General features: G+C 40.2%; 1 protein-coding gene across 5 annotated transcripts in view; it reads left to right on the top strand.

Annotated features, from left to right (window-relative positions):
* BABAM2 (BRISC and BRCA1 A complex member 2) overlaps positions 1-16,985 on the top strand; it is a 467,557-nt gene that overhangs the window by 350,984 nt on the left and 99,588 nt on the right. For all 5 annotated transcript variants that reach the window (XM_033939322.1, XM_033939323.1, XM_033939325.1 and 2 more), the window contains one exon: positions 15,970-16,069. In XM_033939322.1, coding sequence (XP_033795213.1) covers positions 15,970-16,069 — 100 coding nt within the window. The remainder of the gene's footprint in view (positions 1-15,969; positions 16,070-16,985) is intronic.

The raw sequence follows: 16,985 nt of genomic DNA, 5'->3' as shown, positions 1-16,985 counted from the left end.
AAAGGTATGTTTTTGTTTTGCTCCCCTTTTCTTTAATTCTTGCCCCACCCCAGGATAACTTTCTAAGCCGTTCCTGACTTAGAGATAGAAAGGAAACTTCATCTCTGATTCAATATGTCTTGCTGTTACTGTATGCACATAGAAATACATTTTGCTGATGGTTTATGATCAAGTAAAAGCAATGCCTGCCTCTGGAGATGGGAGTGCAATTTCAGAAATAGATATCAACTCCACCTAATAAATGAAGATGGGCAAGCCTGGAAACCTGGGATACATAGTGCTATGCTAAGACCATTTTGCCCCATTTTTTTCAGAGCAGAGGCTTTCAATCATACATAGTTCATTAGAACCAAAGTCAGGTATGGTTTTCTCTATATCCATAATGAATATTCATTTATAAGAAAAACTGCAGAAGGGGGGGGGCGCTAGTGAGCGCGATTCATGGTGGACGCATAGCGACGCAGCTCCCGCAGAATCTTATCTTGACTCGATTTCCCCTGCAATTTTAGCCTTATTTTTTCGGCATACGCTGTACAAACAGTGCCCTAAACCCTTATGGCATCCACCAAGCCTGGAAAGCGCCGTAACACGGACCCGGTTTCGCCGCAAAAAGCGACAACATCCAAGGCCGACGAAGCCTCCTCACAAACCATACTGGAGGAAATAAGAGCCATGCGGTCGGAAGTCAAGGCCGACACCGAAGAAATTAAAGAGGAACTGGCTGCATTTAAAAAAGACATCGCAGCGTTGCAACTCCAGGTACAAGCGACTGACACCAGGATGTCTGTCGCTGAAAATAATATAAAAGACCTCCACAGGCAATCAAAGAGAATAGCGCAATTAGAGTCCTTGCTTGAGGATTTCAGTAATCGATCTCGGAGGAATAATTTCAGAATCCTCGGGATCCCTGAATCTCGAGAGGGACGTAACATGTCGGAATTTCTGTATACGAACCTGCCGAAAATACTTGATCTTAACTTTGACTTACCCTTTGAAATCGATAGGGCGCACCGTGTTCCCTCCAACTCACTTCCACATGGAACCGGCCAATACCCCAGGCCGACAGTAGTGCGTCTCCTGAGATACACACAAGTCATGACTATTATGCAGCAGGCGCGTGTTAAAGCGCCGATTAAGTTCGAGGGCAATACCCTATTATTTGTGCCGGATTTGGGAAAACAAACAGCCAAACTTAGAAAACAACTGCTGGAATATCGCCCCAAATTGAAGCAACTGGGTGCCAGGTTTGGCATGATGTATCCTGCCCGACTTAGGGTTACATACAATAACCACACCAAGGATTTTACTAACCCTCTTGAACTGGCTGAATACATAGAAAGCTTGATCCCGAGTACAATTGATTGTACCTGAAGCTAGTGACTGTTCTAAAGCCTGCTTGTATTAATGTTATCTAGCAGTATTATTTCACCTTGTGTGTTCATTTCAGTATGCTTACGGGATGTTTACCTGTATAGCTATGTCCCACATTTAATGCAGGGATATTGAAATTTAAACTTGTTTGATTCTGCTGGGCGGTGGTGCTCTGTTATTCCACCTGGCTCACTGACCCGTGTTTAACTACCTAGTTCACTCATTACATGCGATTCTTAAGTTTCATTTTATTTTTTTTTCCTTTTGACTGCTTGGCTAGTATTTGTATTACATTCAGATGTCAACAGATTGTATGGCTTGCTCTACGCATATCAATTGGTTCACACATACTTAATCTATGTCTTATAGCCCCTCATGTCTTTCACCTGTGTTACTTTAAATGTTAAAGGATTGAACAATCCCATCAAAGCTAGGAAAATTCTAAACTACATATCTTCCCTATCAGCTGATATAATTTTTCTCCAAGAAACTCATTTAGATGCTACATCTTCTGCCAAACTCACTCTCCCTTGGGCATATCCACCACTTTTTTCCCCTGCTGTAGACAAAAAAAATGGTGTCATTACTCTTATTAGAAACTCAAACCATATTAGAATACTTTCACATACTACTGACAATCAGGGCAGGTGGATCTCTACAAAATTAAGTATACAATCACAGGAAATACACTTCTTAAACCTATATGGACCCAATACTGATGACTGTGCCTTTTTCACTAACATAGCTGATCAGCTTAACTGTTATCAAGACATCCCTTTTGTAATTGGGGGAGATTTCAATCTAATCATTGACCCCTCAAAAGATAGGAAATCCATTTATAAACATAAAAAATCTAAGACATGGTTATGCCTACAGGATATTATTGCCCAATTTCGATTGACTGATCCATGGCGCATAACCCACATTGATGAAAAGGATTTCACGTTTTTCTCCGCCCCCCACTCATCTTATACAAGGATTGACTACTTCTTAATAAGTCCTTCCTTAGTTAAATCCATACTCCAATCTGAAATTAAAACGATTAGCATATCAGATCATGCTGCAGTCATTCTATCTTTAACTAATCTACAACCACCTTCTCCACAGAGAGCATGGAGATTCAATTCATCTCTCTTACAAGATAGAAGCTTCTGCGAGCATATATCCGCAGCAATACAAGATTATTTTCTGTTTAATTCCCCTCAGGATAGTAATTGGATTTCAATTTGGGATGCGTTCAAGGCATATATCAGGGGAGTAATAATCTCCTATAATGCTCATATGAAAAGGTCTCTAAATAAAGACTTAGTTGCTCTTGAATCTGAACTTAAAAATTTAGAGACTATACACCAAGCGAATCCTAGTGACATCCAGACACTCAAACAACTTCAACACACTAGATTTCAATATAACACTAGCTTAAGTAAGACTGCAGCTTCACAAATTTTTATGACTTCAGCTAAATACTATTCCGATGGTAATAGATGTGGTCATCACCTTGCTTCCTATCTGAAAGGGAAACGTAACAAGACCATTATCTCAGCTCTATATACCCCTGATGATACCCTGATCACTGATCCGAATGAGATTGTCAATCAATTCCACACTTTTTACTCCAAATTGTATACATCAGAACTACAGCAATCAAATGCATCTGTTCCTTTCCTTAAAGATCTCACTCATACCACTTTAACTGATGCTGACACAGTAGGATTGGAATTAGATATCACCATTGAGGAGATTAGTGAGGCTCTTGATCTCATGTCCACTAAAAAGGCCCCTGGCCCTGATGGCTTACCAGCTGAATTCTTTCAGGTATTCAGAAAATTATTATCCCCTCACTTACTAGAATTATTTAAATACATGCAGAACACAGGTGACATCAGGGGATCTTTTACAGAGGCAACCACTATTGTATTACTCAAACCCAATAAGGATCCGCTTAAAGTACATAATTATAGACCTTTATCTCTTATCAATACAGATGCTAAGATATATGCTAAAATTTTAGCTACTAGATTACAACTGATTCTCCCCAAACTGATTAATCCTGACCAAACTGGTTTTATGGCTAACCGCCTCTCTAGTGATAACACGAGAACATTCACTCACATAATCTCTCTTGCCAAAACATTAGATTACCCAATTGTGGCCGTTGGCCTAGACGCAGAAAAAGCCTTTGACCATGTAGAATGGTCTTTTATTTTTAATGTAATGACTTGGTTTGGTTTCCCATCTAAATTTCTTAACATGGTAAAGGTACTGTATTCCTCACCGACCAATAAAATTTATGCTAATCAATATTTTTCCTTACCCTTCAATCCTAGCAGAGGAACAAGACAAGGTTGTCCATTATCCCCTCTACTCTTCAATATAGCTCTGGAACCTCTCCTGATTGCAATCCGTACTTCATCTCATATCAAAGGATTTGACTATGCTGGAGTGAGTATTAAACTGTCAGCGTATGCTGATGACATTCTGTTATATCTCACGCCAGACTCCATTTCTCCACTACTTCAATTGTTGTCGGAATATTCCACTCATTCTGGATACAAACTAAACCTCTCCAAATCAGAGGTAATGCCTTTAAACTGTCCAGAAGTAGGTCAATCCATCAATGATCTTGGACTAATGTGGTCACCTACCAAATTGAAATATCTTGGACTATATTTCACATCTGACTTGGAAGCAACCGTAGATCTCAACTCGGATCACATACTCGACTCAATCCGACTTCTCATCACTACCTGGTCTCCACTAAAACTATCATGGTGGGGCAGATTGGATACAATTAAAATGATGATTTCTCCAGTTATAAACTACACACTGAGCATGTTACCTATATTGATGAAACCTACCTTCTACACTAAATTGGACAAAATACTTACAGCTTTCCTATGGAGCAATAAACCACCACGTATAAGCTTACAAAAACTGAGAAATACTAAAGAGTCTGGAGGAGTTAATTTTCCTAATTTTAAAAACTACCATATAGCTTTCCTGCTCCGACAAGGCTCCTGCTGGCTCTTGACCACGGATATCACCACAGAACCCAAATGGCTTCAACTGGAACGTTTTATTTCCAAAGACGTACCCCTTGAGAACCTGCCTTTCATTGGTCGTATCAATTCTCAACTGTTAAAACCAATCATTGCATCAACTTGCACAGCCATCAAACATGTTGATGCTCTGCTTTCTCCGAAATGGCATGAAACCACCCAACTGCCACTCTGGGATAATCAAAACATTCGCATACAAAACACACCTGTCCATAACTCAGCATGGAAATCCAAAGGAATAACTCGTCTCTGTCAACTCTACTTGAATTCCAAATGGATTCCGTTTCAACAGCTGGCTGAATCCTATCAGATACCAAAATCGCATTTCTTTAAATGGATTCAACTGAAATCAGCTATTTCTGCTTATATAAAACGACAACCGGTTCAAGATGAACTTCCTCAGATTCTGCTCTTGTGTGCTCAAATTACCTCTAACAGGCATGAATCATCACAATGGTACAAAATCATGAGGAAGCATGATACTTTCTCACTCAATACTTTACACTCAATTTGGAACAATGACACTGGCTTGAAACTGGATACTTCTGATTGGAATGATGTATGGAAGATGTCCCATTCCACGCTTGCCTCCTCTGCTATAACTCAATCCCTTTTCTTTCTCCTACATAAGGCATATTGGACCCCTTTGAAGTTGGCCAAAATTGCTCACCAGGCCAATGTATCAGATGGAAAATGCTGGTCGTGCCATAACTCCCCTGGAACTTTGGATCATATGATCTTCCATTGTGCCGTCATTAACCATTATTGGACCCAAATTTGGCGTACTATAAGTGCTATACTGCACATTTCGGAACCCATCACTTTAGCAGTTGTGATGTATGGCCATCATGGACTTAAGTCTTCGCTTATTGAACCTCAAGCCAAATTACTCAAGGCTCTAATTGCTATTACTATCAAGCAGATATTATCCAACTGGAAGAACTCCTCTTCATTATCCTATACAGCTTGGTGGAATCAAGTCTGCCTTACTGCCAAGTTTGAATTAGCAGCAGCGGAACGGAAAGGGTCACTACGTAAAATAAATACCATATGGCAGCCTTTTCTAGACTATTGTACCGATTAATGTAGAATTATTTCATTGTATGATAGATAACTAACTCATATATTTTGAGTTTGCTAGCCAAGCAGTCATTTATTACTACTTATTTTCCTAAGTTCTCTTAAATATTAGGATCTTATTATTACTTTTTTCTTTCTTTTTCCTAGATTTATAATGCGCTGTCAGATATTGGAATTTGTCTATACCAATCACTTTACTGATGCATTGCTTTATGGAACTTGATCTTGATGTTATTTTATTTGTTCTGTTATTGAAAACTGAATAAAATATTTGAACTAAAAAAAAGAAAAACTGCAGAAGCACATACAATGATGCAGGCTAAATTTATTATATCAAAAGATAGGATGCGGTTAATAATAATTAACCGCATCCAATCTTTTGATATAATAAATTTAGCCTGCATCATTGTACGTGCTTCTGCAGTTTTCTTTGTTTTGGTTTTGCTTGCTTTACTGCAGATTTTTGTTGGTTCTCCCTTTTGGTTTGTCTTGAATATTCATTTATATACATTTGTTCTAAAAGCAAGGCTAACTTTTGCATAGTATGGTTACCCTGAAAATTAGGCCTATGGCCCTTGAAGATAGTGTGGCCCTATAATGTTCCAACTACTTGTATGTTGGCATGTGTCGGATATGGACATAGAATGAATAACTGAGGGATTATCAGCATGATGCCCATTAAATTGGGGGGGAGGGTGTGGTACAGTGGTTAAAACTATAGCCTCAGCACCCTGCGTTTGTGGGTTCAAACCCCCACTGCTCCTTGTGACCCTGGGCAAGTCACTTAATCCCTCCATTGCCCCAGGTACATTAGATAAATTATGAGGCAGCCAGGACAGACAGGAAAAAAATGCTCAAGTACCTGAATAAATTCATGTAAACCATTCTGAGCTCCCTTGAGAGAACAGTATAGAAAATTGAATGAATGAATAAATAAATAAATTACAGGACTGTGCTGCTGCAGCCAGCAACATTAACACCCTATGAGAGTGGCCTAAAGGATCTGGCCAATTGGAATCTTAGGCCACTCCCAGCGCATCCCAGAATGCACTGGGAGAGAGGCCTAAGATTCCGGTTGGCCCAGGTGCCTAAGGCCTCTCCTATGGGAAAGGCCTTAAGTGCCTAGGCCAGTCAGGGCTTGAGGATCCTCCCTGGTGCATCCCTGCCTTTCAATGGTGGGCCTGCTGGATTGATGGAGGAAGCATCCAGCCAGCCAACTTAACACAAGGTAATCTGGGGTCCAGGTGGGCTTGGGGGGGGGGGGTCAGAGGCATGCCCTTCAGAAGGGGACCGGTAGAAGGGACTGGGCATCCCTCCTGTCAATTATCTTTGTGTGTGGGGGGGGGGGTAGGGGTCCAGGAGATTTTCCTAAGTCCATCTTAATAATAATGTCTTATGGACTTTTCTTTTAGGAAATTATCAAAACCTTGCTAAGCTAACTGCTTTCACCACATTTTCAGGCAACAAATTCCATGTTGAATTAAGAAATGTTTTCTCAAGTTTTTGTTTTAAATTTACTACTCAGTAACTTTACTGCATGTTCCCAAGTCTTAATAGTTATTGGAAAGGGTAAAGAAGCAATTCACATCTACCTGTTCCACTCCACTCAGTATTTTATAGACTTCTGTCATATTTCCCTTCAGATGTCTCTTCTCCAAACTGAAAAGCATCAGCCACTTTTGCCTTTCCTCATAGGGGAAATCCTCCCATCTCCTTTATAGTTTTTGTCACCCTTATCTTTATCTTTTCTAATTCTGCCTCATTTATTTTTTGAGATGTAATAACTGAATTGCACACAGTATTCGAATTGCGGTCGCACAATGGAGCAAAACAAAAGCATTATAACATTCTCATTTTTGTTTTCCATTCCTTTCCTAATTAATGAGTTCCTACACTTGGAATAAATCACAGAACATAGATCATGACAGCATATAAAAATCCAAGCCAGCCTGCCTATCCACACCAACCGCTCGGCTCTACAGTCCTTTCTTCTCATCTAGAGATCCTCTGTGCTTATTCCATGCTGCTTAAATTCACATACTAACCTCCACCCTACACTGTAAGGCAGTTCCAAGCATCCACCTCCCTTTCCATAAAGAAATACAGTATTGTATGAGATTATTCCTGAATCTCCCCTTTCACTTTATCCTATATTTTTGACTCTGTAACCTACATAATATCCACCAAACATCACTAGATTGTGTTCTCCACTGTAAATCATCATGATTTATGTAGATCTGCCACCTCTGTCTATATGATCACCATGGAAACCATATTGGCACACAACATTAGGGGAGAGTGTGGTGCAGTGGTTAAAGCTACCGCCTCAGCCCCCTGAGGTTGTGGGTTCAAACCCACGCTGCTCCTTGTGACCCTGGGCAAGTCACTTAATCCCCCCATTGCCCCAGGTACATTAGATAGATTGTGAGCCAGAGAGACAGAGAGGGAAAACTGCTTGAGTACCTGAATAAATGCATGTAAACCGTTCTGAGCTCCCCTGGGAGAACGGTATAGAAAAATAAATAATAAATAAATAAAAACATTACATTACATTAGGGATTTCTGTTCCGCCATTACCTTGTGGTTCAAGGCGGATTACAAAAGAGTTAAAGAGGGTGTTTGACAAAAAGATTTCTGGTCCTTTTTGGGGAAAAAAAGAGTAGAGGAGGTTGATTTGGGGGCAACCAAATTAAACGAGTTGGCAGCTTTTCTCAAGTGCAGTAATTTTATTTGCTCTTTAACCTTTTTTAATTTTATTTTTTTTTTTACTTACATTTTTTTATATTTATATCAAACTCAGCATTTGAATAGTAATTAAGATACAAAAATAGAAAAAAAAATCCAAATTAAAATAATTATATAAAAAACAAACGATTTTCACCTTATTTAGAAACTTTTCAGTCTTTCCTAAGTGATAGATCTTCTAAGATACCTAAATTACTCAATTCATTCAGTACAAACGCTACAACAATCAGTTCTAGTAAGTATGCTTAATATTTACCATTGCTGTCGTTATTTCTATGAGTCATTAGAGCTCTCACAGTGATGCATCTTATAATCAGCTTCGGTAGGCTGTTCTGAAAACTACCGATATGACTAATACTACATGTTAAAATAAGCATTCCATTAAATACAAGCACACAAAATTATTCATTCTTGCATATTACAATTGACGTTGAAGAGCTTAGCCCAGCACTACTCCAGGTTCCAGTACCCAGAATATGTGAAGCACAATTTTGCTTAGGGTATCTAGGTAAGAACTGGGTTATCCAGGAAGCACACACTTTCCTGAGTATATTTTTCAAAGAGCTTCCTAAATGCTGAGCCATTTGTAAAATATATGTACAGGTAAGGACACCAGAAAGTACACACCTAGGAGCAACAGTCATTTTACAGAGGATCATATTAAAAAGAAAAAAAAAAGGTGTGGTATCATTTGGGGTTCTGAATGTGTAAATGTTGATTTTTTGCATCTTATGAACGTGATGACACTTATATGCAAAGTGCCAGATTTTACTAAACTGGGCATTCAGCAAGAGCCAGTTAAGAAGCCAAGCAAAATAACTTTCCCCTTAAAAAAAATAAAAAAAAAATTGAATTGGTTTTAAAGCCCTGAGATGTAAACATAATTGTCTCCTCAGTCTCTGGTACAAAACCTAGGTCTAAATAAGCAATTAGCTGACACACCTGTCTTGGAGCATGTATAAGTGCTGGCATCCAGATATGGTAAAGTATGCTTGTGTTGCCAACCCAGAGCATCCCCACAACATGCACACTTCAAAACTGTACACGTCAATAGCAGTTTTCTAAAAGAGTCTTTTTAAACATATTTATATGTATAAATGCTGCTATTTATATGTGTAAAAGCCACACAGGTCTTCCAAAACGACTCCTGTTATTCATGGGAATTTTAACCTTTATTTTGAAGTTTTTGTATTTCCTGTCCATCATGTTTACTATGAAATTAGCTTCTATGAGCTGCTTGGCCGCTCATGAAGCCAGGCACTCTATTCGTCTTATATTAATGCCAATGGATGAAAAATTGAAAGATTTTATCACAAATTTTGGTATGGAATTTTTAATTTCATCAGGCCACTATTGTGATTCATTCTATCTTAATATTTGTACAGATAAACCTTTCTGGCCAGACAAAAATTCTGTTGCGTTGGTAATTGTCTGCTTTTCATCTGGTCAACTAAACTACTGTATTTTTTAATAGAAACTGGCTTCTTTGTTTAAATCCATGATTAAAACTTGGAACTGAATTTGTAGCATTGTTAAGATCAATGCCATACTGGGACAGACCGAAGGACTGTCAAGCCCAGCCAGTATCCTGTTTCCAACAGTGGTCAATCCAGGTCACAAGTACCTGGCAAGATCACAAAAGACTACAACAGACATTATGCTGTTTATTCTAGAAATAATCAGCATATTTTCCCAAGTCCATATGGATTATGGACTTTTCTTTTAGGCTTGTCCAAGCCTTTTTAAAACTCTTCTATGCTAACCACTTTTACCACATTCTGTAGCAAAAAATTCCAAAGTTTAATTACACGTTCTGATTTTTTTTAATTTACTACTTAGTAGCTTAATTGTGTGGCTCCCTTCTCCTTGTATTTTTGATTCAAAGCCCTCTTTAGCATATAATGCTACTTCTCTACCAATTAGATCCACTCTATCACTACAATATAATGTGTATCCTGGTATGACAGTGTCCCATTGATTATCTTCTTTCTACCAGGTCACAGAGATGTCTTTATTTAGTGCAATATATTCTAATTCTCCATATTATTTTTAGGTTGGTAGCATTTTTATACAGACACTTCAAACAATGTTTTTCATTCCTATTAACAACTGGCTCAATAGTTGACAGTGCATTTGCAATCTTTCAAGTTTGTCCGCTCTGTATTTAAAGGTACTTGGTTTTCTATGGCCTTATTGCACCTCACTATTGGGATACTCTATTTTCCCTTTATCCTTCAAAGATAACTTGTTTTCAAACCATGCACTTTTGGTAACTGTTGGCCTTCCCTCCGTTTCTTAAAGGCTGTTCTATCTCCTTTTTAAGTGTTGGTGCTAGCAGATTGTTTCTACCCTGGTTAAGCTGGAGCCCATCCTTCCAGAAGAGACTCCTCATTTTCCAGAACATTGCCCAATTCCTAAAAAATCTAAAACCCTCCTCCTTGCACCTTCTTTTCATCCACACATTGAGACTCTGGAGAAGAAGTGTGTATGGGCACATATTCTTGTCCCCATCCCCACCTGTCCCCAGTTGATTCATTTCCATCCCCACCTTGTATCCGTCATTATTGATACCTATAGTTTTGTTTCCCATCCCCAATTTGAATTTAACAGGTCTTGTAATGTCTTCCTTTCTCCTACCCCTAGGTCTGTCTTCTTTCTCCCTCTCCCTCGCTGCTCCCTGCCTCTGGCATCAGGTCCAACTCTCTCCCTCCCTGCCTCTGGCCTCAGTTCCAACTCCCTCTACCCCCATGTCCAATTCTCCCTCCTCCTTCAGGGGCTTCTCTGCCTGTTTCCTCCTTCCCTCCCTCCTATTTTGGCCCTGTCCTGTTTCTTATAATTCCCTTCCACCCACACAGTCTGGCATCACCACCCTCCCCTCTAGGATCCAGCGCAGCTGCTCTTCCACCCATTCCCCCAGCCCACATGGTCCAGCATCACCTCCCCCTCCCGGACCCAGTGTGACTGCTCTCCCACCTGCCCACCGCCTACTTTTAAAGTCAGTCTTCAGCCCTGAAGGCCAGCAGCAGCCATATAGAAAGGCTCCACCTGCAGCCTGCACATCCTTTCCCTCAGACCTGGCCTTCCCCTTCTGAAACAGAAAGTTGCATCAGAAGGCAAATCAGAGAGAAATGCCCAGTGCAGGCTGCTGGCCTGCAGGGCCAAGGACTGATTTTAAAGGTAGATGGTGGAGAGCAGCCATGTTAGGTTGGTGGGGGGAGGGGCAGGGAGGTTCCAAGACTGCAAAGTTGAAATGTGCATGGAGCATAATTTGGTCCCCAACTCTTCCCATTCCTGTTCACTTTCAATTTATCCCCTCCCATCCCTGCAGATTCCCACGGGTTTCCCGTTGTCCCCTTCCCCATGCACACCTCTGTTCTAGAGCTCTGCCTGTCTCTTGGGTCCTGTGTATTGAATGGGTATATTTCCAAAAATGCTACTCTGGAGGTTCTGGTTTCAGTTTTCTACCTGAGCCTAAATATTGCTTCCAGAAGCCCTTCCTCATGTTTTCCTAAGCCATTGGTACCCAAGTATACCAAGAGAGCTGGCTTCTTCCCAGTACTGCCTAAAATCTTATCTAGGTGACACTTGAGGTCTGCTACCTTCACACTAGGTAGGCAAATGACCAAGTATTCCTTATGTCCAACAGCTAGCTAGCTATCTACATGCCTAATGATAGAATCCCCAACTGTTAAACTATGGCATGGAAAGGCTGTTGCCTAGTTTTCTGACTAAAAAGAACTAAGGCTGAATATAAGATGCTAAAATTACAGTGCCATCAGTTGAATAGTAATGCTGCCAGAATGAAAGTCCTATGCTCTACAGTGGTTTTTGTGGAGTAACAATGTTCCTAAATGGACTTTATTTGAAAGTATCAAAGTTCCAAAGGTACACTGAAATCATCCATATAAAAATAAATCATCCACATAAGGCCTAAAGGACCTAGTCTGCTAGGGATACAGGACCCAACACGGTCTGCGTTTCGACAAAAAGTCTTCTTCAGGGGTCCCTGGGGGTCCTATAAAGGTGAATTTGTGGGAAACAATTGTGTGGTGAGCCGGAAGTGTTGGGTCCTGTATCCCTAGCGGACTAGGTCCTTTAGGCCTTTATGTGGATGATTTATTTTTATGTGGATGAAATTATTTTATGTGGATGATTTCAGTGTACCTTTGGAACTTTGGAACTTTCAAATAAAGTCCATTTAGGAACATCGTCACTCCAGAGTTTTTTTGGTTTTCTCTGGATTTTCTTCTTTGTGGATATTTGGGGGTCAATTCCTTTTGTTTTCTACAGTGGTTTTTCTCAGAACTGCCTTAAACATTAAGAAAGTTAATTGACAAGAAAATGGCAAAAAAATCACCTAGATGAAGACAGGCTTAACAATAAGAAATACATGGCAATGTACCGCCAGGCCTTAGCAACAGCCAAAAAACAATATTTCTCTGAAAACAATGAACAAGCTGCAAATTCAACCAAGCAACTATTTAAAATAGTAAACAGTCTACTGCAAACCCCACAACCGACCCAGACCTCCCAATCGCAACTTGTTTGCAGTGATTTTGTTACATATTTTGGCAACAAAATTAAAGGTCTCTATCAAGACCTACAGACAGTCCCATCAAAGCTCCCAACAGCCAAAAAATGTGGTAGAAGAAGTTAGCTTAGCAGGAGTTTAAAAAGATTTGAATAGTTTCCTAAAAGAAAAATCCACAAGCCATTATTAAGATGGACTTGGGAAAATCCACTGCTTATTTCTAGGATAAGCAGCATAAAGTCTGTTTTAGTCTTTTGGGATCTTGCCGGATACTTGTGACCTGGATTAGCCACTGTTGGAAATAGGATACTGGCCTTGATGAGTCTTTGGTCTGACCAAGTATGGCACGTGTCATTGTCCACATCTGCAAGGTAGGCACAATTTCTGCCACTTACACTAGTATTTCATAAAGATAAGTAGGCGCTAATCCTCTTTATAAAATAGTGCCCAGGTAGGTGCCTAGTTATCCTCTTAAACCCTGTATAAAATTACCCTTTATATGTTTGTTTGCAATTGGGAAGGATAGTAGCTTTCAGAAATTTTGTCTTGTCAGATTTTGAAAATTACTGTATAGATTCGTTATTGTCAGAATGTCAAAAATCTCTAAAACTTACAAATATGAGCTTTAATGACAAAACCTTGTTCAAAATTTTTATGCAAAATATCTTTTAGGAGTCAAATAAAGATCCCTTAGAAAAGAGCAGTATATTTGTGATCAGGTCTTGGCTTAAAAACTGGGAAATGTTTTAAAATAATTTTAAAGAAATCATAAGAATATAAGAAGTGCACTACTGGGTCAAACCGAAAGGCTATCAAGACATAGAAACATAGAAATTGACGGCAGAAAAGGGCCAAGGCCCATCTAGTCTGCCCATACCAATGTCCCACCCCCTAACTCCCTCCTTGAAGAGATCCCACGTGCCAATCCCATTTTTTCTTAAAATCTGACACGCTGCTGGCCTCAATCACCTCCAGTGGAAGACTATTCCAGCAATCAAGACCTGCATCCAGTTTCCAAAACTGGCCAATTTGGGTCACCAGTACCTGACTAGATCCCAAAGAATAGATCCAATCCTCTGCTCATACTTTTACATTACATTACATTAGAGATTTCTATTCCGCCATTACCTTGCGGTTCAAGGCGGATTACAAAAGAGTTATAGAAGGTGGGTTACAAAAGATCTCTGGCCATTTCCAGAGTGAGTAGAGAGTAGATCAGGTTGATTCAGGGGGTTAGGAAGAAGATGGGAGGAAGGAAGGTACTCATAGTGTTAAGACTTTTTCAGGGATTTCTTGAAGAGTATATAGTCTTTATTTATTTTCTGAATGTCCTGTAGTCTGGAGTTGTTATCAGTAGATTGGAGATTTGATTGTCTAGTTTTGCTGCTTGAGTGAATAGGAGGCTGTCATATACTCAGGGATAAACAGTAGCTTTCCCATATGGCTAACATTTTTAATCTCTTTTTAAACTTCTTACTGTACATTTATGCCTTTCACCACATTCGAGTTTCACTGTGTGCTGAATGAAAAAACATTTTCACCAATTGAACTATAGAGCTGTATAAATATGCTACCTGTTAGCTTCATTGAATATCTCCTGGTACTAGTAGGATCCATTTGTGAATATGTTTAGTACTTTTCCAAATTATTCTATTGAAAACAATCTGAATATCAGTAAAATCAGGTGATTTTCAGTAGGGTAAGTTCCAGGTCTGTGGCTGAACTTGATGCTAAGAGGTTATATCCAGCCTACTGTGGTAGGTGGCTTTGTAATCCACTCACAGCACAGGCTGAACTAACCCTGAGTTTATGCCTGGCTTCTGGCACGGAAGATCCAGGCTTGTGTGCTGACCTAAAAATGAACAAAAGCACTGTGGAGACGACGATGTCCAAGATGCAGGTCTTTATTAAAAATACAGTCAATCCACATGATGAAATGTCAAAGACCCCAAAAAATGGGGACTAAGGACCCTGTCTTCCTCAGGGGTCCCTGAAAGTCCTAATGCAAAAACATGGATCAAATCCTAAAACCTAAGGTGGTCAAGTATGGGAATGGACTGGTCCAAGTAGAAAACTCTGCGCAATTGAAAAAACATCAATAGCTGGAGCTGTGACCTAAAAATTAACTGCACATTGGATTGAATATTGGCCAGTGCCCAGTTACTTGGCTCACAAAGTTAGGACAGCCTTTTTGCTGTCCTAATTTTATGTTCTCAGTTAGCCAATTAGTGGACCAAATATCACCGCTAACCAGCTAAGTTGCAGCTCTGCCCAAACTCCGCCCCTGGACCTTGGTGTCAAGTCAAAACCGCGGAAGACAAAGGCGCGCGCTGACAACTGAGCGCAGTGCGGAGGCGCGCACCAAAGAAAATAACTGTTTTTAGGGGCTCTGACGGGGGTGTGTGGGGGGGAACCCCCCCACTTTACTTTATACAGATCGCGCCACGTTGTGGGGGCGTTGTGGGGAGTTTGGGGGATTGTAACCCCCCACATTTTACTGAAAACTTCACTTTTTCCCTAAAAACAGGGAAAAAAGTTAAGTTTACAGTATAATGAAGGGGGTTACAACCCCCCAAACCACCCACAACTCCGCCGCGATCTGTATTAAGTAAAGTGGGGGGGCTCTCCAACAAAACCCCCCATCGGAGCCCCTAAAAACTGTCATTTTCTTCGGCACGCGCCTCCGTCTTGCGCTCAGTTGTCGGCGCGCACCTTTGTCTTCCGCGGTTTTGTCTATGAACCCTGGACCTTACTTAACTGATTAAGGAATGGCTGGTTAGCGGTGATATTAAGTGCACTACTCAGTTAACTGCTGCAGATTAATTGAGTTAAACCCCTTTGATATCTACCCCAATTTAAAAATTTTTCTTGCTAATTGCCAGATAGACTTTGCCGCCCTATAGGTTAGCAATTACCAAACTTCTTCAGACCACAACATCAGCAAACTATTAGGAACCCGCTTAAACCTAACCTCATTTGTGGTTATGATCAATACAATTCACAGAGGAGAAGTTGTAATCATTTAGATGTCATCCACTCCAGGAGCAATAATAAGCATGAGAAAATGAATAGTCTTGTCTGAAGTAGCATGCAAATATTGTGATAAGCAAAGGTAATAGAATTGCCTTGCTAACATTACCCTGATTAAAACAGGACTAACTTTTCTTTAACTTGTGCTTTCAGTGCGCTTGGTGGTTCCTCTGCACTTCACATTCCCACGTTTCCTAGTGGAGGATGTCTAATTGACTATGTGCCCCAGGTCTGCCAGCTACTCACCAACAAAGTACGTGGGCTTTTCCTTTTTCCTTACTCAAAAACATTAAGAAAACAAAAGCTGCATGAACACGATGCCTCTATGTCAGCTCCAGTAGCTGAAACATAAAGGTAGATCTTCTTCCAGGTTTAAGCTACATTATAGGTAATTGAACTGATTAGCTCATTAGACCTCATTCAATAACAATTTTTTTTCCATAAGTACAGAAGGAGAATATATATTTTTCTGAATTTTCCACCCTCACTTATTCTTAAATTCTTATCAACATATTGCAAAATCAGAGCCATGTCCGTAGGCTCAGAGGAAATAATGATAACAGGGCTATGTCAAACAATCTTATAAAGCTTTAAATGGTAGGAAGTGGCTGCATATGCTGAGTGCTGGATACAAGGAGTTCAAAGTTGTATGGGTCTCTTAACACATCAGGGCAGTTCTCTAAACTGAATGCTGACGTTTATGCGCATATGTATGGCACATATATACAGAGTAGCATTTAGGTGGAATATTGGCATATATGTGCTTATCTTGCATTGTGTTATTTGCAAGGGGTTATACACATGAGCAGGAGACAGGCTGGGATCCCACTTACTCCTCTCCTCTACCTGGAGCACTGGTTCCCCATCTGAGCTTGGGTGATGTTTAAAATTCTTTGCCTTGTCTTCAAATCATGCCTTTCCTCAGCCCCTGCATACCTCAACTCCACACGGACTCCCTATACTCCAACATGCTGCCTTCACTCATCTACTGCTAATCTTCTGACGGTGCCCTCTCTCCCGTATTTCACATGATCATCTCCCATGAGACTTCCTTCAGTTACCTTAACCTTACCCTTTTCAACATACTTCCCTCACATATGGCTAGATCAGGGGTAGGCAACGAGGGCCGGAATTCAGTCGGGATTTTAGGATTTCGCCAATGAATATGC

Source organism: Geotrypetes seraphini, chromosome 3 (genome assembly GCF_902459505.1).
Source record: "Geotrypetes seraphini chromosome 3, aGeoSer1.1, whole genome shotgun sequence".
NCBI lineage: Eukaryota > Metazoa > Chordata > Amphibia > Gymnophiona > Dermophiidae > Geotrypetes > Geotrypetes seraphini.
This window is presented reverse-complemented; position numbering and strand designations above follow the sequence as displayed.